This window comes from Echeneis naucrates, chromosome 6 (genome assembly GCF_900963305.1).
Source record: "Echeneis naucrates chromosome 6, fEcheNa1.1, whole genome shotgun sequence".
In the NCBI taxonomy this organism is placed as follows: Eukaryota; Metazoa; Chordata; class Actinopteri; order Carangiformes; family Echeneidae; genus Echeneis; species Echeneis naucrates.
The window spans coordinates 14,373,236-14,393,384 of record NC_042516.1 but is presented as its reverse complement, the minus strand read 5'-3'; the positions used below and the strand labels follow the sequence as shown (position 1 = coordinate 14,393,384).

The window sequence follows — 20,149 nt, the reverse complement described above, 5'->3', positions numbered from 1 at the left end:
TACAATTTTTGAAAAATAAACACATGATCATATTTTATTTACATCCACTTAATGTAAAATTTGAGCTAAAGTTTGGACCTTGTGCCTTTCAAGTGTCTGAAAGACAGCGTTCAGGGCCTAGTGCTTTTTATTGTGCGCCTGCGCGCTCTGCAATCATGAGCCGTTTTGGATTTTATTGTATATTTTTCCTCTTAATGATTAAAAGCCCAAGTTTGATTCTCTTTTTGTGTTTCGCCATCTATGTTTACATTCATTACCGAGTGCGATGAAGGGAGAAGAAGCCTGGGGGGTGAAACAAGTGAAAGATGGGACCAGGGGCGGAATGAAATCAGACAGTGATTTACGGATTATTACTGAAATCCGCCTCGGTCAGTAACGCGTCACGGACGTGCCGTCCTTGTTCCCGCAGCGCTGGATGGCGTCAGTCTGCAGAGATGGACCGTGCAGCCACATTACAGAGCTGCGATAATACGTACGCGATGTTTGATAAGAGAGTCTTAAAAACAGAGATACGGACAGGATGTGCAGACACAGCCTGCAAACAGCGGAGGAGAAGATTCCCTCAAACAGCTGGTAAGACTGATAGGACGATTTATTTTTACTGAACTGCTCCAACCGGAATAATGATGTTTAAATGTTTGTTCCCTGTGCTCTGTTCTAACTGATCATAGCTGCTGGTTTACCTTGTTTAACTATACTATACCTAGTGGTTAAAATGAACTTCACTTTTCTGTAATTCATTCATGAGTGTTAATTTCTACTCATACTCTACGTTCAGCTGTCAGGTCAGGGATGTTTAAAATCTGAAATGAGCCTATAATAATTATTTATTATTATTTTTTCTTTATTCAGAATTGATGTAGTATACAAGCATTACATACAATGGTTCACCTGGGCTACAGCAAATATATCAACTTTATTAAACTTATTGTGAGCAGTGTGTGATGGAGTATATGAATCTAAGACAATTTTCTGATGAACTTTCCTACTCTCCATAACATTACTTTAGTCTATTCCCGTTTTAAATCAAAATTTCTTCCTTAAATTATTAATCAAGGACAATGCTGATAAAATGTTTTCAATCAGCTAACTAATCACTTGTTTCAACACCATCATGCTCTTCATGTTTACCAGTTCTGTACTCCTCTCGAATGAATTATGTCATTTTTGTCTGCCCTGGCATTTAAATTTTCTACTCCATCCTTTCCTGTGTTTTACTATCCTCTCTTCAACTACACTTTATCTATATGAATCTCTTCTCAACTCTAACTTTTGAACTTGTCATTTTAATCTGCGCTCTACTGATATGACCTTTTAATCCTTTACAAATTCTTAATAAAAAGTGTATACCCCATTATAAACTTGCATTTTTTTTCTGTCTTCTTGCCAGCTCTTCTCTAATGTTGCCTGAACACCAAGCCAGTCCGTGTTCAGCTCTGAAGGCTTCTACTGATGGGTCTTTCACTGTCAGCTTGGTTTTACAGCAGGGTGTCTGACGGCCCTGTCTCATCTTCTTCACCTTTCCCTCCACTAGCTGTTCAGACCTGCTCTCGTCTTGCTGTCACATTGAATTCCTCACCAGTTTCTCCAGAAGACAGCTGCTCACACTGGAGCTCAGTCCACTGCTCTCCTCACTTTCTGCTCTCTGCTTGCAAACAGAAAGTCATTCGTTCACCTGCTGAGCTCAGCAGCGATGGAGTGAGAGCAGATTTTGGGGTGAAAGAGGGGCTTCATGTGTGGGAGGTGTGGTGGAGTCCTGACCACAGAGGGAGTCACGCAGTCATTGGTATTTCCAGGCAGGATTGTCCCCTGCAGGCCTCAGGTTACAAGGTGCTGGTGGGTGGAGATGCACAGTCCTGGGGATGGGAACTCAAAACCAATGAGCTTTGGCATGATGGACAGAGTCGAGGACTTTACCCACGAAGGAACAGGAGATGTCACTCTGAGGCTGCAGAACAAGTTTTGAAGCCACAGTTCTCCACATCAGCAGACAGAAAAGTGTCAGAGACACCTCTTCCCATCCCTGAGCGTGTTCTGCTGGTGCTGGATGCTGATGCAGGGACTCTGGCATTCATTGTTGATGGCACTTTTCTTGGTGAAGCTTTTGAAGACCTCCCTCGTGGAGAACAGCTTTTCCCAGCAGTGAGCAGTGTGAGAGGGGGAGCCATCATACAACTGCGCTACCTTAATGGTGCCACACGTGAGTATGAAGTCATTACACACCAATTTGAATTGTTTAGACAGTCAGAGACAATTGAAATTAGTGGAATTACTGCGAAACTAATATTTTCCCTTCTGTCTCATTCTCAGGTGATCCCCCAGCCCTGATGGCTTTGTGTGGACTGTCAATTCGTCAATTCTTAGGGCAGCAGAGGCAAAATCAAATCGACAAACTGCCTCTACCCCCTTTTCTTCAGCACTACCTGCTTTCTAGTCATTAATTGGCACACAGACACACACAGTAGAAATACTTCTGTCAGTTATTGCAAAGTGTACCAACAACTTTTGAAATACCCCCTTTTCTATGCGAAATGCATCAAATATATTTGACACAGTGTCCAGAAATGAATTATTTATCTTATTTATTACAATATTATATATTAACACACACCGTTGATAAAAGAGTTTGCACTATTGCTTTACAATCTGAACATGTTCCCGTTTAATTCTGAACCTTTCATAATAAATTACTCCTCTCTGAAGTTATTTGTGTTTTGTAGTTTATGTTTATTTACAAGTCATGAAACTAATATCCTTAATATTAATTATATACGGTGGACTTAACAGATTAAAGTTTTCATAAAAGATGATTATTATAGATCACAACCCCCCAGCAGTGCATAAAGTTATAAAAATTGTCACTATAATACATACAGTAACGGTAAACTGCAGATAAAACAAACAACACAAGGATGTAAATTATATTATTCAAAGTTAAATTAAAAAAAATGTTGAAGGCACTCCATGTTTGATTCGAACCGTTGCCATGGTAATCGAAGGACACGAACTTCGTGGCGCGTAGAAAAACTACAAAAGATAAAACAATTCCAAGCTCTTTTTCTGTAAAAAAAGTCGAGCTTTAGCATCGATAAACAACTCTGAAACCTTCACTGTGCCAAGTCCCAACCAGCCGAGTGAGTATGTGTCAGCTAACGAAATGTAAACAGCTTCTGCTGTTATTTTTCGCCATACGGGGCTAATCGTCTTACGTTGATTCAATGCTAGTTAGCTAAATGCAGCTTTAAAATTATTAATAACATTAATTCGTCTGATCATGTAGTGAAACATTTTATCTTAACTTTTTTTTTACTACCAGTCAAATGCAATAACATATTGACCACGACATGCACCTTAATTAGTGTTAATGTTCTCTAATACTCTCGATTTTACACATTGAACATCCAGCAATACATCATGCAACCCACCAGATATTATAGATTAAAAGTAAATGAAATGGTTGAAATGAGCATTACCTGACGAGTCTGTACCGTGGATTACTGCTCCAAAATCAATATATAGCATATGTATCTTTATTAGTATCAGTAATAGTGACCTAGTATTATAATAATAATAAGTAATTTATTTCTAATGCAATATATGCTCCCATGTTTTTACTTTCCACTACTGGGCAAACAATATAAAAAATTGCCTTTTTTGTCATATAACTGACAGTGAACATGAAGTACATTTTCATCTGGTTGTAGATTTAACTGTAAATGGCAGCATTGGAAGGTCTGAGTGGAGGAGGAGGAGAGCTGGTTTTTGATGCCCCAGGGATAAATGGACATGAAGAGGAAGAAGACTCATCTACAGTAAGCTTTGGCATTGCAGTCAGCAGCTGTGCAGTAGATCGTTGCAGCAGTCAGATGCACACTTATGTATTTATTTCTAGGTTTTACTGAGTGTTTTGGCCCAACATGGACAAGTGGGCCTTAGCTTCTATGACAGTGAGGATTCCTCTTTACATTATATGGTAGATACTCCTGACAGCCACGAGCTTCATCTGCTGGCAAGAGGTAAACACTGCACCTGTTGCTGACAGAATATCATTGTCTATTTCAAACAGAATTAAGCCGCTTTGTTTTACATTTTTAATTGCATTCGTATTATGATCTTGTCTGTAAACGGACACTTGTGTTTGCCACAGCTGTGATACATTTAATTTAATTTCCCTTGTGTAGTTATTCAGGAGGTTAGCCCCCACATAATCATAACCAGCGCAAAGCAAGATCGCTGCATGACCCGCTTCTTGCAACAACTGGGTGAGCTCTGGGACATTATCATCTATGTATAAAGAATGGGAAATAAAAAAACATCACAGTGTTTTGTTTTGACGTGGTGTGAGACATGTAGTTTCTGGGTCAAGGGAATGAAATTAGATGTGGGACATTGCACCCCTGCTGGTTGTGATAAGAGAGAAGAGATTGTATAAGTGTTACAAACAGCATTCTGATTTTGAGCTTACTAGCATTACAATATTACCATCTGAAATTCCAAATTGACTAACAAATAACTTGATTTCCACACGATGAACAATTTAAAATGTTCTTCAAAAACCTGTCTGTTGTATCCTAGGTTCAAATCCAGATTATAAACCAGAGGTGGTGACTTATCCATTTGTTGACTTTGGTAAAAAAAAAAAAAAGAACCTACTTATAATATCCAAATATTCACATATATTTGTGGGCAGTCTATTTGCTTGACATGTATTTGTGTTTATGTATTGAATGTTGCAGGGCTGGAGATTGGTAAACAGAGGCTGCTGTCTGCCCATCTACCTTTCCTTCCTGCTGCTATTTCAGAGAGAGACAAAATGTCCTATCTCTCCTCTTGTATCTCCTTCGACTCTCCTCTGATGGTGAGCCAACAGTTTACATATCATTGTCAATTACTTTTTTTGCACGTCTGTGTTAATTTTGTTGGTGCATGTCTATGTGTTCATCTGTCACATAGCTGAGGACAGTGGGTGCTCTGCTAAAATGTCTGGACAGGAGGCGAGTGGGAGTGGAGTTAGAAGACAGCAGTGTTGGAGTTCCTATCCTACAGTTCAGCGCCTACACACTGTAAGACACACATACATGCACCACATTATGACTGCACATTTTCCATAACAACGGGACTGAAAGAGTGTTTTTCAATGAAACATGATGTTTTCAGAGTACATCCACATTTAATGTCTTAATATTTTCATTGTTCCCCCTATTCCTTGCTTTTGAAATTCAAAATTTTTTATAAATGGAAATTGAGGCATAGAATCATCAAAGTGTTCCTCCCAATACAGGAAAGGCGTGGTGTGTATTGATCGAGACACATACAGGTAAGAATGCAAAAGTTTGCAAATTTCTCCCAAGATTTTATGATAATTATATAAAGGATCTCTGTTAAATATGTGTTCCTTAACATTTTCCCCTTTAAATCTCCTTAAATAAAATACATTTAAATGACCTTCGTTTTTCGTTTTGACTGTCCTTTCCAAAGTAATTATGCTGTATCAGTCATCTTACTGGTGCTGTTAGGTAGACTAAAATATAGAGGATGAGATGATAGAGATCACATGATTTGTTCCAGTGTACTGCAGATCTTCAAGTCAGAACTTCACCCATCAGTGTACAAGCTACATTCAGGTGAAAAAGAAGGACTCAGTCTTTATGGTATGCAGCTCAGGCAGTCATATTGCATGACTGTATGTCTTCTTTTGCTAATGTAATGGTGTGGCCAGCCACTGATTGTCCTGTTATTTACTTCAGGTATATTAAACCGCTGCAAGTCTAAGTTTGGCTCCAGATTGTTACGGTAAGAATCACCTCGGTCCAGAGAATAAGAATAATATACAGAATTAAATAACTTTAAACAAAAAACTGAAAGCATAGCTGTGAGATCCTTTGACAGGCTTTTGGTATTAATGTGCTCTACACGATGCATAAAACAGAAAAATATCACATATTACTTTTACATATAAATACTTACAAACCACAGAACTGTAGTTTTGTAGCTCAGATCAAACATTTTTCCTTCATTGCATGGTTTAAATTGCAACAACATTTAAGTGTTGACTTTTGTGTACATTCATGCAAAGCTGCCTTCTTTCTTAAGAAAGCTATTCATTCCTATGTGTACACAATACACTCTGGTTGTTTTATGATATAGAGATTTAGAGAGAGTAGAACAAAATTTGTGTAAAATTTTGGAGTATTTGGACTGAAGTACCAAGAGTTAAGCTTTCTGTCCTGTCAGCCAGTGGTTTCTTCGGCCAACACAGGACCACGCAGTGTTACAAAGGAGACAGGAAGTGATACGTTTCTTCACATCACCTCGAAACTCGGATGTCCTGAGTACCCTGCAGTCCTTGCTACGCAATATCAGAAACATACCAGTAACAACTGTGGCCAATTACCTCCTTTTGTACAAATCTGTGACTGTTTATCAGTTTGCCTAATGTGTCACCTTCTGAACATTAACAACAAGCATTTTATTCGTGGGTGTGTGTGTCTGTATCTGCATGTTGTAGACTCTTCTGCGCAGGATGTCCCTCTCCCACACCAAAGTAACCGACTGGCAGAGTCTCTACAAGGTTGGAGCTACAATTTGACAGTTATTTTGCATTCCAATTCCATGTAACTGCTTATTTTAAATGAGTACAAAATGTGGTTAGTTTGAGTGTTGTGTTAGACGGTTTGCAGTGCAGTGTCTATCAGGAATATGGTGCGACACCTGCCTCAATCCATTCAGCTCTTTCATGACATCAGTGAAGGGTTCTCTGATGACCTCAACTATATTTCCTCCATCATCAGCCGAGTTGTAAGTTTTTTCCCATTATGTTTTGCTTCCAATTTCCACCCTAGTACATACGTTCCCAGTGGTTATAATGCTTGTAAATATATATAATATATATAAATAAATATATATTACACCCTTTATTTATATTATACTCTGTGTTTATAGGATGAAATGTAGTAATGTGATTGATTCCATCCCTAATCTGGGACATACAGGTTGATTTTGAAACCAGCATGGCTGAGAACTGCTTCACCATCAAACCAAACGTGGACCCTGCAATAGATGAAAGTAAGTAGAAAGAAGTGTCAGTTTAATTTGTGGGCCTGTATGACTTCTATTTTCTTGTTGAATTCAACTCATAATTACACCCTCTTCCTCTGTCAGAGAAAAGGAGGATGATTGGGCTGTCTGACTTCCTGACAGATGTTGCCAGAAGAGAGTTGGAACATCTGGATACCTGCATCCCCTCCTGCTGTGTCATCTACATCCCTCTGGTTCAATCTTTATGCCTTTACAACTACTGGCTGATGCAAATCTTTTCAACAGTTTGATTTTAATTTAGCTATCTGGCTTGTGTCTGGATGTTGTGTACTACTGACAGAATATGCTATCAGATAGGGAGAGAACTGTTTCTCTGGAGCACCATGAGCACCATACAAGTGCTCCTTCTTTTATCCTACTTACAGATTGGATTCCTGCTGTCCGTTCCTCGCCTGCCCAGTATGGTGGAGAAGGAGGATTTTATGATTGAAGGACTTGATTTTATGGTGTGTTTGTAATTTTGACAAAATTGCATGTTTGTATCACATTGTATTATCTCCGTTATTTTCTATCATGTTCATTATCTCTGTTAATCTGTGTTGGCTAGTTTCTGTCAGAAGACCGTTTGCATTACCGCAGCCAGAGAACAAAGGAGCTGGATGACCTTCTTGGAGACTTACACTGTGACATCAGAGGTAATTTTTCTCACTAAGAGAAAACATGCGGATGACAAAAAATATTGTATCTTTCCTGAATATATTCTGTTTCTCAGACATGGAGATGGCAGTAATGACGCAACTGCAGAACACTATCCTCGAGAGGAGCAGCTCCCTCCACAAGGTTGGTGTGTGTCAGTGTGCACTTCCAGCTTCCAGTTTTAAAAACATGACTCCCACTAAAATCAGTATTGGTGTGAAAGTAATGCTGTCAATGTGTGTAGGTGGGTTTTGCTGTGTGTTTCCGCTGATTGGGATGTTGTTCATTTTGATTGTGAAACAGGCCTTGATTCCATTACAAGTTAGTGCTGCTATATTTGTCCCATGATTGATTTACAGTTAATACGTTCTGCAACTGCAAATGTTTTAGTATTTTTGGGGGCAGATCAAGGTCAAGTGATGGAGTACTGCGCTTATACTGTTACAGCCAGAGCATGAAGTCTCTAGCTATTGGGCTGATTTAATTTTTCAGTTGAATTTATTTAAAGTAAACACTTAGCATAATGGGAATGCATCATGAATAATGGTGAACTATAAAAACATGATGAAAAATTATGAACATTTTGAGTAAGATAACTATGTTATATATTTGCTCACGTTCCAAATACTTATGATCACCAAAATATAGTCAAGGGTTCTGCACGCATCACCACTGAGACCTCAAGATTCAGTTTTTGATGCTTACTGTGTAGATCCTGGATCTCATTGCTGAGCTGGACTGTCTGATGGCTATGGGATGTACCTCTCAGGAGTATGGATATACTTCACCCAAGCTTCTTAGCCACAGGAAGATATCAGTCACACAGGGCAGGTAGACACTTGTACATAAGTTTGAAACAGTTATCTCGGTTTAATATTAAACATATATTTTTAATCATTTTCTAGACACCCACTATTGGAGCTGTGCTCTCCTGTGTTTGTTGCCAACTCCTTCCAGAGCTCAGAGTCACAAGGTAGAGTCAAGATAATCACTGGCCCCAACTCATCTGGCAAGAGCATCTATCTCAAACAGGTGAGAGAAGTCCGAAAAAAACGATCTGCCCCCAATTTGGACATTGACTTTTATCAGCTAAGTTGCTGCTTGGCAGAACTAGATTTCCCACACTCTTACCTCCATCTGCGTCATTTTGTGCTTGCCATGTGTATGTACCTTTGTTTCCTGTTGACTTGAAGTTGAATTGTCATTGATGTTTGGTTTGATTTGGGAATTTTTCTGCAACACCAACTAATTAACTGTGTTCTGTGTAACAGAAAAAAGCTGTGAATATCAATATGAATATGATCACGGGACAGTAGCCTTTTAAAAAATACAGAATTATAAGTAATCTGCCTTCAGTTTCCTCAATAAGAGTAGTAAAAGTAAAGTTTTGTCATCGACTGTGTAATAAAATTAAAGTGATAGATCTCATAGCTTTGTTTTAATTTTCCAGACTATTTAAGTTAATTAATGAGTAGATATTAAGCCCCTCCAGTTGGGCAATTTTGACATTCAGGCTCACTCACACCTTAAACTCATTTTCTTTCTAAGGTCGGTCTGATTGTGTTCATGGCTCTGATTGGCTCTGACGTGCCAGCAAAGGAGGCAGAGATTGGTCTGGTAGATGGGGTCTTCACCCGCATGCAGAGCAGAGAGTCTGTATCTGTGGGCCTCAGCACATTTATGATTGACCTCAATCAGGTTAGGAACCTTTCCTAGATCCCTCTAATATACTTAATCACAAACAGGCGGCTCTATGTATACAGAATGTGGGTCTGTGTGTGTGGCTGTAGAAATAAAAGGCATGAACCTCTAACACTTCTGTCTTTCACTCCCACCATGCACCTATTAAAGAAGTTTTAGAAAAACCCATTGCCTACAGCCAAAACACACACAGCTGATAAAACACCAAGCTGTAGTATACTATAACTGTTTGTGTCTTTATAATCCAGATGGCCCAGGCTCTCAACAGCAGTACTGGCAACTCATTAGTTCTCATCGATGAATTTGGAAAAGGAACTAACACAGTAAGTGGGGCTTGTTCCAGCACTTTGAATTAAGTGCATATGGATAGCCATAACAAGGACACACAGTGTCATTGATGCGAGGCACCTGAAACGAATCCCAGCCAATATTATCCAATTCAGAAATGCAGCATGAACAGACTCAAAACAATCAACCTATCGTCAGGAAATTAGCAGCAGCTGTTCCGACCTGGAGGTGTTGACATGCCATCTTCAGGAAAAGGATGTGCTAGGACTAAACTTAGCACTAATTAGCATTATGTGAACATTTAATTAATGATTTGTAGGCAGATGTAAGGTCATGTGAAGATGATTCATTCTGGGTTAAAAGATACATCTATAACCTATGGATGGCTGCAGGAGGACTAATAGATGACTAATACATTCATGAACGCTTGTATTTGCCTACGACTGCAATATAATAAGCTATAAATCATGCAAAGGAACTTAAAATAAAGATGCACCAGGGAATAATTCAAATTTAGGTCTTTTAAGTAAATACTGTTTCTGTGTGTGCATATTAACTTGAAGGTGTACAGAGTTCTTTTTGCTCTCTACGTTAGTTTCATTATGTTCTCTACCCTCCATCACTGTTTGACAGGTCACTCAAGAGAGGGACGAAGAAAGTCCAAAACAATTTTGTTTGTCTAAGAAGACAAAGATATGTGTCAAGCAGAAGCCAAATGAAACAACAGAAAGAAATCTTCCAATTTAGTTTGAAAAAGTTCTTTTGGAGGTCATGCTTACTGAATGTTAATGGTAAATGGCTATGATGCAAATATTTCTAACATCAATAAATTAAATTAGGATGAAAACACAAAGCTTATGTTATTATCACTTATGGTGAAGAACCAACAGAGTTTTCCCACATGTGTCCAGACACTTTTATCTTTACTGAGCTTTATAGTCAGGTTCAGCACATCATTTTGATGGAGTACAATGAAATATAATTTCTTCAGCTTTCTTTTTTTTTTTTCCTGTAGGTGGCAACATGTACTGTAAAAAAATGACTAGCTTATATGACCATTGAAACTACTGCATATAGGTGATTCAAATGGTCAGACAATGGCAGAATAACTACCGTAGAAAAATTTTTATGCAACAAAAGTTTAAAATGAAACATACAAATATTTACATAAATTTGTTCACTTTATTATGCCTGGCTTGCTTTGATTAGGTAACTATGGCATGATTTTCACCCCAAAGTAGTAAGTCATGTAATGAGTAAGAGTGAAGAGTAAATAGTAATAAGAGTAATAGATGTAAAGAGGTATAATGACGTACAACATCAGTGTCGAGTAAGATAACATTTTTCTTTTGATATAATGTTGCTTAGTCGGGCTGTCAAGGGATTAAGGAAAGCGCTGAATCTGAATTAAGACTTAAAGGTTTGGAAACTCCCACCTTGTTCAGAAGCTCTGCCCACAGTATCGTGTTCCCCCTCAGGTGGATGGGCTGTCCTTGCTGGCTGCATCTGTCTCTCATTGGCTGAGAAAAGCTCCAGTGGATGTTCCTCACATTCTATTGGCTACAAACTTCCACAGTTTGCTGCAGCTGGGCCTCCTGCCTTCCTCCACCCTGCTGTCTCTAATGGTACTGAGAGATTCCTCAGCTGAGCTTGCAGCATTTGTGTGAATATTTGGCAAGATTTTTTGATGGTGAACTAATGACCAATTAGCTAACGAGACGCCATAGCAGATACGTGTTAAGTAGAAGTTTATTTTGTAAATGTATTATTCGTGTGTTTGTGTGGGTGTGTGTTAGACTCTAGAGACGGCAGTTGATGGTGATGAGTTGGTGTTTCTGTACCAACTGAAGGAAGGGATCTGCCGGTCCAGTTATGCTGCCAACATCGCTACACTGGCAGGCCTCCCAGTTAGCCTTGTGCAGAGAGGAGTAGAGGTAAACACACACACGGTATACCACAGTATCACACAGATGCATACTCACATAGACTCACTGGATGCATTTGGTCAGGTCTCTGAATTGTACAGGACAGGAAGACCAATCAAGCACATTGACAAAGCATCATCAGATGAACAGGCAAACAGGTTAGCTAAACTTTGACTGCTCAGACAGTTACTGAAATCCCACACTAGAAAGAGGCCCATGTGAAGCAGACAGGTGTGTATGTGGTCTGACAGGTGCAGGTCTGCGGTGGAGAAGTTTATGAACCTTGACCTGGAAGACAAAGATTTGGATCTGCTGCGCTTCATGAAAGAGGAGCTCTTGTCCTCTACTAGACAGCTACTGAATCACAGCTGAACTGTTGCTGCTTCTGCAGTTCTGTGGTCAGTTTGACTCTTAATTCCTCAGTGCTGGCAGTGGGTTTTTAGAAGCAGCAGACTTCAAGTGATGTTGTACCAGGACAAGATTTATCAACACATGACTACAAAGGGCTGTTACACTTTAAAATTTAATTTCCTGCATGCGTTACAAAGGTTTATGTTGTAACAAAACAAAATACTAAGCTAGATTTTGCATGTGTTTTGTTATATTTGAACAGTCTGCAAAATGTGAAACAACCAGATTCTTCCTCACTGTATGGTTGAAGTCCTTTCAGCATCACTGCACGCAGTGGTCTTGACATAAATAAATGTGTGTTCTTTATTTTGATCCTGTTGAGGTTTCAGCGATTTTCCAAGTAGTTAGGGAAGCCATGGTGAGATACAAAACAGTGTAGATAGGAGATTTGTATGCTGAGTTGCAGAATGGTGTGTTGCAGCAGTGTTTGGTCATAACAAAGACAGTTTTGTTAGGAAAAAGCTCCACCGTGGTCTCCTGTTCGCACTCTTCTGCCTTCACACAACCCAGAGTCTTAACATCCAGAACATCAGCTGAGGAGGCAGATGATGTTAGTGTGTGTCAACATCCCTTAGTACTTCAGAATAACATAAATTAACCCTGACAACATTTAAACAACTTCTAATGCTTACATCCTAAATAATGAACTTACACTGACAAAAAAAATACAATTTTATCCAACACACCTGCCTTCCCTCGGCCTGTGTAGCATCGCTCACCGAGGCTACAGTTGGTTTCAGTTGTGTAACAGGCATCCCAGAATCCCAGATCACAACGGAAACACTCCAGCAACTCTTCCTCTTCGGCCATCCTCACTGAATCCATGTGCTCCTCTAGCTGCTCCTTCTCTTCACCTGCACCCAAAGAACGTCATAAATATAGTGTTGTTTACGACGGATAACTCTCTAATGACAAAATAATCGGCAGAAAGTAGGTAAATAATTAATACTGTTACTATAGATAATATTATTTAACTATAATGTAACCCAATATATCCTGCAGAGGTTGTGGAAGACGAACAAAAGTTGCATCAGGCAAAAGAAAAAAGAAGACAGAAATAACAAGAAACAATAGTAAAATACATCTGAGTATAGCTGAAATATAAAGGAAAAAGAATAATGAAAGACCAGGGACTACTTAGTCCTAAACAGTGCACAGCAGTGGAAAAACTCATGAATAAAATTCTTTTTATGATTCAGATTCTGGGGCATTTATGTAATCGCTTGTTGGACACATTTTTATTCAGGGGTTGCTGAACGTGTGAAGTGTCTGAGCATGAAGTCAAACTGGTGAGGAACATTTTGCTGAGCTCCGAAGCATCTCAGGAATATTTTGTTTACACTGCAGCAGTCTGGAATTTGTTTCTTGGCGTGGCTAACTTGTGTTATTCAGAGAGCACTCCGAGTCTTAGGGCAGTATTATGGTTTTCATTAACCAAACAGATACTGGACCTGGAACTGTAAAGAGCTTATGAAGACACAGCAAAAAAATCTAACCCCATATACAAAATGTATGAGAAAAAAGAGCAATGTTATTGCTGCAATTAGTTCAGTTCACATATGTGAAAATCTCAAAAGTGAATATTTGTTGATCTTAATCTTTTATGGTCTTTGAGTTTGGTACTATTGTTAAGACAGAAAGTAACTTAGTAATTCTAGGAAATTATCATTTTCTGTATGTCTCTTCCTCTGGGATTTTAGTATTGGCTTCATTGTCAAAACACATTCGAGTGCTGACATTGGCTGCTACTGGAAGAGACTGGACTAATCTGTTCATCAGGGTCTTAAGATGAGTTTCAGTGAGACTCACAATCCTTATCCTCTCTCATCTTGTTAGCTAATGCTGGCTCAGGTGAACAAGCAAACAAAAGGGACTCATTATGAGAAAAGAATGGACTCGCTGTCCTGTGCTCTGTAGTATTATTTCAACCTTATGTATTAAATCTATACCCAGTAACCACTTCATTAGATGCACTTTGTCAAATACAACTGTGCTGCAATAAATTCTACTTAAACTTTCACAATAGTGTTTCTTTAGGGTGTTGATTTTTGAGGATGTGAAGTAGAATGTGTTGTTGCAGTGTGTTATATATTTCTAATAACCTTTGTACCACATTTATGTCAGTGAGGATAGCCATACCACAGCCTCCACACCTCTTTTTAAACAACAAGATGTCTTAATGTGTAAACCTTGTCATTAGGTTTTCAAGCAAAATTATCAGATTTTTTAAAATCATCCGATTAATAAATAATGATAATGATCACTAGTTGCAGACCAAGGTTATTGCAGGGTAGCTGTATATCGATTCACTCTAATGATCAGTACTGCATTTAATTTATTTTGGTGAAGGTAATGTATTTGTAATAATATGCAGTGTTTAAACTCTATACTTGCTCTGTCAAACATTCACCAAAGGATCGTAAACATTTTCATAAAATAGCCTTTGTTCATATTCACAAATCCAATAATACATTAATTTCACAAGTTAATAAATAATAAATGCAGAATTCTACTATTAACTAATCAAATCTTTATGTTTATAATTCATACATTAGTTAAACTGATAAGAATCTTTTAATGATTAACCATCAAACAGAGGTTCATAAAGTTTTAATACCTAGGTCTATTAGTTATTGTAGTTGGACTCTAATAGCAGCAACCTCTTAGAACAGGATATACTGTTGAGTCCAGAGACGTCTACTGCTACATCTTACCTTCAGTGGATGTGAGCATCATGATGGCAAAAACACAGAATATTAGTTTTCTCATTTTCAGCACAATAGTTCCTCCATTGGCAGCACCACTGACTGACTTCTGAGCAGACAGGAAACAGGGATGAGATTGGATTAGTCAGGAATGCACCTGTTATTAGTCCTGCACCAATCACAGCTCCTGAAGGGCTGCACAGTCTGTGAAATAACTGTTCTTCCACAGGGTTGGGATGCTGAGATTGGCAACCAGGAAGAATTTTATGCCTTCCTAACTGTGAAAAATACAATTTAGATTAATAGCTATTTTAACAGAAGTCACTACATCCATTTTAAACACAAACACACACATATATAAATAAAGCTGTTAACTTGTTCCTTTGCATTCAAGAAAACTATCGAATGTTGGATTTGGACAAAGGTTAAAACTCATTTTCAGTGATGAAAAACATTTCTCCATCTGGTCATGAAGACTCTTAAACTCAATTCCTTTTCCTGCTGTAACAGGTGATAAAAAAAAAAAGCAGCACACACGCTTTTTCACAGTGGCACCTTCTCACTTATCCTCAGTCTCTCTTCTTTTTATACCAAAAAATGTTGATCATAGCTCCGCTCTCTCTAAAGGAACAGAGAAATTGCATGTGCCCTGAGTCAGCACAGGATTAAGCTGCTTACAGGCTCTTGTCCGTCTGCTCGGATATGTATCAATGCATACACATACATACACACACACACACACACACACACACACAATAAGCTCTCAAAGCAGAGGAATCAATTCAGTTATATTGCAGCATAAAACATGTGTCACTGAATTATGTAACGCTACTCTATTCACATGTGAAACCTCACAGATTTCTTAAATTCTCTGCTGCAGTGATGCTCACAGGTCTGTAAGGATTCTGAAATTTCCCCAATCACTCAGATTCAAGAGAGATTTCACAGCTAAAATGTTATTGATCTACAGGATTAATGCCCATAACATCAAACCCTATATACAAGAGGTATAGGAAACAAGAGGGTCAGTCCTGCAACTGGTTCAGTTCATTGGCAACAGTTTCAATATATGGTATTATTCTTTTCTTAAGGAAAAACTCAGAGTGAAGATTTATTGATTTTCTTATTCTCATATGATCTCAGTGTTTTGAATTGTTCTTAGGACAGAAAAAGCAATCCTGCAAATTGTCATGCATGGTGCATAATAATTTCTTTTCTTATGATTATTGTACATCAGTTTTCATCTGACATCATCTTTTTGGATGTGGATTGTTTTTCTGTCCTGTATTATATAAAGTAGCATTTCCATTATTCAATCTGGTATGAATGAGGTGTATAAAACAATATATCCATCAGTGTAACAAAAAGTGCAGCCTTAAAATTAACCATGCAGTTGAGTCAAAGCCTCTTAAACAGTTTAGACAAAAACTGAATATCACAACATTCATGAAAGGAGGATTTACTACAGAACTGTTGTCTCAGACAGCATCAGTTTTGCGATTCGGTGTACCTAATAAATTGGTAACCGAGTAGACAATAAACAAATAAGCATTGATAAAACAATCATTAGTTGCAGCTCTATAACCGTGCATCTTTCCTCTGTATCCAAGCACATCAGGGATAATCACTGAACACTGAGGACAACTTCACTATGTGCGAAAGCGAGCAGGGAGCTTCTTCTCTAAGTGGTAAGCACGAAAGAGGAAGCTTGTTGCAAGATCATAAGGAGTGAAATGTGAGGCTGAAAATGACTGTATCCCTGTCTCAGTCATTTGGATGGCAGAGACCCAGCATGGGCCCCAAAAGCAAGGAAAAACTCTGCAGTCCTGAAGCACCTATAAAAACCTTAAGACTGATCCCCAGTGTGATTAGAGGCTGCAGGAGAGAATGCTGGCGATTATTAAAATCCCACCACCGTACCTCTGCTAATGCCCAAACATGCCTATGTTAAAATGTGCCTGATAACACTTTAGTCCGCATTGTTTTGCCCTATTTACCATGCAGCGTGGAAGCTGAGGATGGAGGACTTGAATAGAGCGTGGGAATCAGATGATGATGAAACAGGACATGAAAGTTCGGAATGGTGGGAGAGTGAGGCTACATTTAGTTGAATCACCGGACCACTTTTCTCAGTTAGGCTGCGTCAGGAACAGCTCATACCAACCTCACTAGATTTCTCTGCCTTTTTTCCCTCTCATGCTATCCAAATTTTTTAAGATCACTGCACTTGATAAAAGAACTGAAACTGAGCCACTGACACTGTGAATTTCCAAAAAAAAAAAAGCTGAATTAAAATTGAGCTGGAATCCACACAAATATGTACAAAGCACCAGCTGGTATTTATAGCGTGGCTGTAGGAGTCGAGTAAGAAGACTGTGGCCTTGTGTGTGTCTCTTGTTTATACTGAGACACAATTTCCTCAGATAAAGAGTAGATTACAGTATGCGTGAGATTAGATAAAGACCCATTTGAGACCTAATCTGGTTCATCCACTTAGCTGAACCTCTCCAGCGAAGGAAACGTAGGCACTTTCCTCTACAGAACTGCGTGTGTGTGTCTGTGTGCAAATAACTTTTCAACAATCCTCCTCATATCCAAATATGGTAGAATAAACCATGGCTTTAAGGATTTTTGGGCACAGGCAAGTTCAAAGACAACAAGATGGCGAGTTGACATCAAACTGTTTAGCTCCAATCTTTCAAATGTGGGTGAGTCAGAGAACGATGTAGGACAAAAACACCCTTCACAGACAGTGACTCAGAGCCTCTGCGCCTGTAAGAGGCACCAAAAAATACCAACAAACATTTCATCTGTTTAGTGAGGAATGTATAGCCTTTGCTGTCTTAACTGTGTGTTGGCATGTGAAACCTCAAAATGTTTCTCATCATGCAGATTTTATGAGACGGCAGACGGGGAACCTGGGGGGGATTCAGTGCAGAGGAGACTCTGTCCGTGAGTTGAAGTGTATCTCACTGGGGCTGCAGGAGTCTGAGAAAATGGCGTGAGAGATGGACGGACAGGGGGAGGGAGGGTTTGAAGTCGGCTCCTGGTGGTGCAGAACCCAGGTCAGCAAGGTTGGCCGCCCTTCTTCCATCTCCTCCTTTCTTTCAACTTCATCTTTGAGTCCATCTTCTGCTTCCAGAGGAGGTGGTGGTGACGATCTGCTGCTGACGTTGTGTCTGTTGGTGCGAGGTGGAGAGGGAGGGCCACAGTTGTGGTTTGAGAGGGGGAGCGTGTGGGCTGGAGTGGCCCAGGATCCCTGCTCTCCATCTTTACACTCCCACTGCTCCTGGCAGCCGAAGCTGGACTGCTCTTGCGAATCCTCCCAGCCGTTTCCTCCCTTCAGATCTTCAAGGTCCTCAGGCGTGTCACGTCTGAGAACACTCCGGTCCCGGTTTTCGTACAGCAGCGTGGCAGCACAGATGAAGATGAACAGACCCACTCCCATGATCACAGGCCCGGTCAGTTTCATCCTCTCGGCGTGGGTGCTCCCACGGCCGCCCACAGGCTTCGGTGCTGCAGACACGTACCCGGCCACTGCCACACTCAACCCCATTAGGACCACCACCACACCCAGCAGAAGCCACACACCGGGGCCAGAGCGCAGGTGCAGCGTGGTCTGGAGCGCTTCGCCTTTCCTCAGGTGTCTGTTGCATGCTGGGAGGCAGACCGGAGAGGACTGTGTAGAGTGGGAGGTGGAGGGGCTGCAGACTGGACTGGCTGCTGTCATCCTGTGACTTCACACTAAACAGAGAGGAAGATAGTGAAAATGTAGCGGAGAGCAGAAACGTGTAAGAATTACACAGGAAATTTGTTGCATGCTGCTTGGGGGGTGGGGGGATACTGGTGGTGTTGGAAAGCAGCAAGCAGAGCACACAACAGGAAATAGCTGATTTAATAAGACATGTGGCAAAGTTAATGAGATGCCAGCCTTCTGCAGCTCCTCCGCGGTCTCTATGGACCCCTCTGATCCACGGCAGAGAACCAGGACCAGGACCAGGACCGGTCCCCCTGCAGGACTTCACCGTCTCACCGCAGCCAAGAAAATGGAGTCACATTTCTACGGCAATAGCTCCAACTCATAATTGAAATTCCCCCGAGGCAAGTGAACACATCACAGAGGCTGAGCAGGACACGAGCGGAGATGATCGGCGCCTTTACGCGCGCATCTCTGTCACAACCCAGTTCCCTGTTCGATTCCCTGCAGTTCACTGCCCGCTGCTCCAGTAACACATTCTTTTTTTTTTTGTACTTGCCTTGTTTTGGACGTAAATCCGAAGCACAAACCGGCTCCTCAGCATTATCAAAAATAAAGCAGCCTGAGTTGCGTTCCTCCGGCACTCTCACCTAATTCCTCCTCACATCCAGACCGTTTCCATCCCTGTCTCCGCCGCGTCGGCTGCTGCTGAGCCTAAACGGCTTCCAAGTGAAAATAACAGTCCAAGAAAAAGTGGTGCAAAGCTGCCGTGCCTGTCCGTCCCCCCGCCGCCTGTGCGCCTCTGCAGCCAGTGTTTTGGCTGCTGTGTGTGGAGGAGGGGTCGTGGGAATCTGGCTGGTCCTGGCCAGTCCCACGGTGAGCCCGGTTATTCTTAGCGACCACCAGCCATCAAGTGTTTTTACAAACGACTGCAGTTGGTGCTGTCCTCCTCCATCTGAAACCGAAAATAAGGGGAGCAAATGTCAAAAGATAAATGAAGAACTCCTAGCCTTGCTTTTCCAAGTCGTGGCACTTGTTTGTACATGCATGCTGTTTATGACATGTGGCCGATAACAGGACAGTTGTGGTTTCAGAGCAGCTCTGTATCAGCAGATACTCAGAAGGAAACGTTGCTTTCCACAGTTTCTGCTGCATATGTGGGGAGGCAAAGTCTTTTCCAGGGCCAGAGTCCGTGTGTGAGGCATGGCTGTATGAGGGGGCAGCCTCTCAGTTTGTCCCTGTGGTCACTCATGCTGTTGGAAGTGAAAGTGCTGTGTCCAAACAGCAGTTTCTTTTGATGATGCTGCCGTAGTGTAGAGTCTATCTGCTGATACAGACAGAGTTAGTGGAAACAAACCCAGAGGCCAGTAGAGTCTGACAAAAAAGTCTTTGAAGTTTTGCAGTCAATTGTATGCATTTGCCCATCGATGCTACATTATTATTTCCTGGCTCACGTGGCTTCCAGGTGTTTTAGCCTATTCCTTTTGGCCAGGTGTAGTCATGGTGGCGAATGGACCAGATGCATGGCACAGACATCATTCTGGTTTGTGGGTTTTGTCATGTGTAAGTGGTACATAACAAACCCATTTTCAGCTACATGATGAATTGTGAGCACACTGCAGTATGCTGTCCAAATTACTGTCATTTCACAGAAAATGTGGGTCACAACTTTTGAATGTAAGTGTGGA

The 20,149-nt window shown here is 40.5% G+C and overlaps 3 protein-coding genes across 4 annotated transcripts; 2 read left to right on the top strand and 1 right to left on the bottom strand.

The window, feature by feature from the left end:
- Nucleotides 1-455: 455 nt before the first annotated feature.
- On the top strand, nucleotides 456-2,690 carry LOC115045476 (SPRY domain-containing SOCS box protein 1). The gene is made up of 3 exons (XM_029505181.1): nucleotides 456-573; nucleotides 1,391-2,200; nucleotides 2,311-2,690. Exons 2-3 carry the CDS (start codon nucleotides 1,453-1,455, stop codon nucleotides 2,439-2,441), a joined length of 879 nt encoding a protein of 292 aa, XP_029361041.1. The 5' UTR covers nucleotides 456-573; nucleotides 1,391-1,452; the 3' UTR covers nucleotides 2,442-2,690.
- Nucleotides 2,691-3,716: 1,026 nt separating this feature from the next.
- msh5 (mutS homolog 5) lies at nucleotides 3,717-12,020 on the top strand. Its single transcript, XM_029503778.1, has 25 exons — nucleotides 3,717-3,812; nucleotides 3,893-4,016; nucleotides 4,182-4,262; nucleotides 4,576-4,629; nucleotides 4,737-4,858; nucleotides 4,954-5,063; nucleotides 5,282-5,317; nucleotides 5,569-5,651; nucleotides 5,748-5,793; nucleotides 6,235-6,373; nucleotides 6,509-6,571; nucleotides 6,670-6,798; nucleotides 6,993-7,065; nucleotides 7,162-7,271; nucleotides 7,464-7,544; nucleotides 7,646-7,733; nucleotides 7,811-7,878; nucleotides 8,447-8,565; nucleotides 8,640-8,766; nucleotides 9,283-9,432; nucleotides 9,684-9,758; nucleotides 11,202-11,348; nucleotides 11,520-11,657; nucleotides 11,733-11,806; nucleotides 11,900-12,020. Exons 1-25 carry the CDS (start codon nucleotides 3,717-3,719, stop codon nucleotides 12,018-12,020), a joined length of 2,454 nt encoding a protein of 817 aa, XP_029359638.1.
- A 3,526-nt stretch (nucleotides 12,021-15,546) lies between these two features.
- LOC115045369 (transmembrane protein 200B-like) lies at nucleotides 15,547-19,260 on the bottom strand. Of its 2 annotated transcripts, none has more exons than XM_029505013.1 (2): nucleotides 19,021-19,260; nucleotides 15,547-18,508 (listed from the first exon to the last, which is right to left on the bottom strand). In XM_029505013.1, exon 2 carries the CDS (start codon nucleotides 18,492-18,494, stop codon nucleotides 17,694-17,696), a length of 801 nt encoding a protein of 266 aa, XP_029360873.1. In that variant the 5' UTR covers nucleotides 18,495-18,508; nucleotides 19,021-19,260; the 3' UTR covers nucleotides 15,547-17,693. The 2 variants fall into 2 exon arrangements, with proteins under 2 accessions (XP_029360873.1, XP_029360874.1); XM_029505014.1 differs by having other exon boundaries at nucleotides 19,112-19,260.
- Between the last annotated feature and the right edge of the window lie 889 nt (nucleotides 19,261-20,149).

Coding starts and splice junctions, on each gene's coding strand:
- LOC115045476 (XM_029505181.1), top strand. CDS start 1,453: ATGGGTCTTTCACTGTCAGCTTGGTTTTACAGCAGGGTGTCTGACGGC. Junction 2,201..2,310: donor CTACCTTAATGGTGCCACAC/GTGAGTATGAAG, acceptor TCTCATTCTCAG/GTGATCCCCCAGCCCTGATG.
- msh5 (XM_029503778.1), top strand. CDS start 3,717: ATGGCAGCATTGGAAGGTCTGAGTGGAGGAGGAGGAGAGCTGGTTTTT. Junction 5,318..5,568: donor ATTGATCGAGACACATACAG/GTAAGAATGCAA, acceptor GATTTGTTCCAG/TGTACTGCAGATCTTCAAGT. Junction 11,807..11,899: donor TCAGATGAACAGGCAAACAG/GTTAGCTAAACT, acceptor GTGGTCTGACAG/GTGCAGGTCTGCGGTGGAGA.
- LOC115045369 (XM_029505013.1), bottom strand. CDS start 18,494: ATGACAGCAGCCAGTCCAGTCTGCAGCCCCTCCACCTCCCACTCTACA.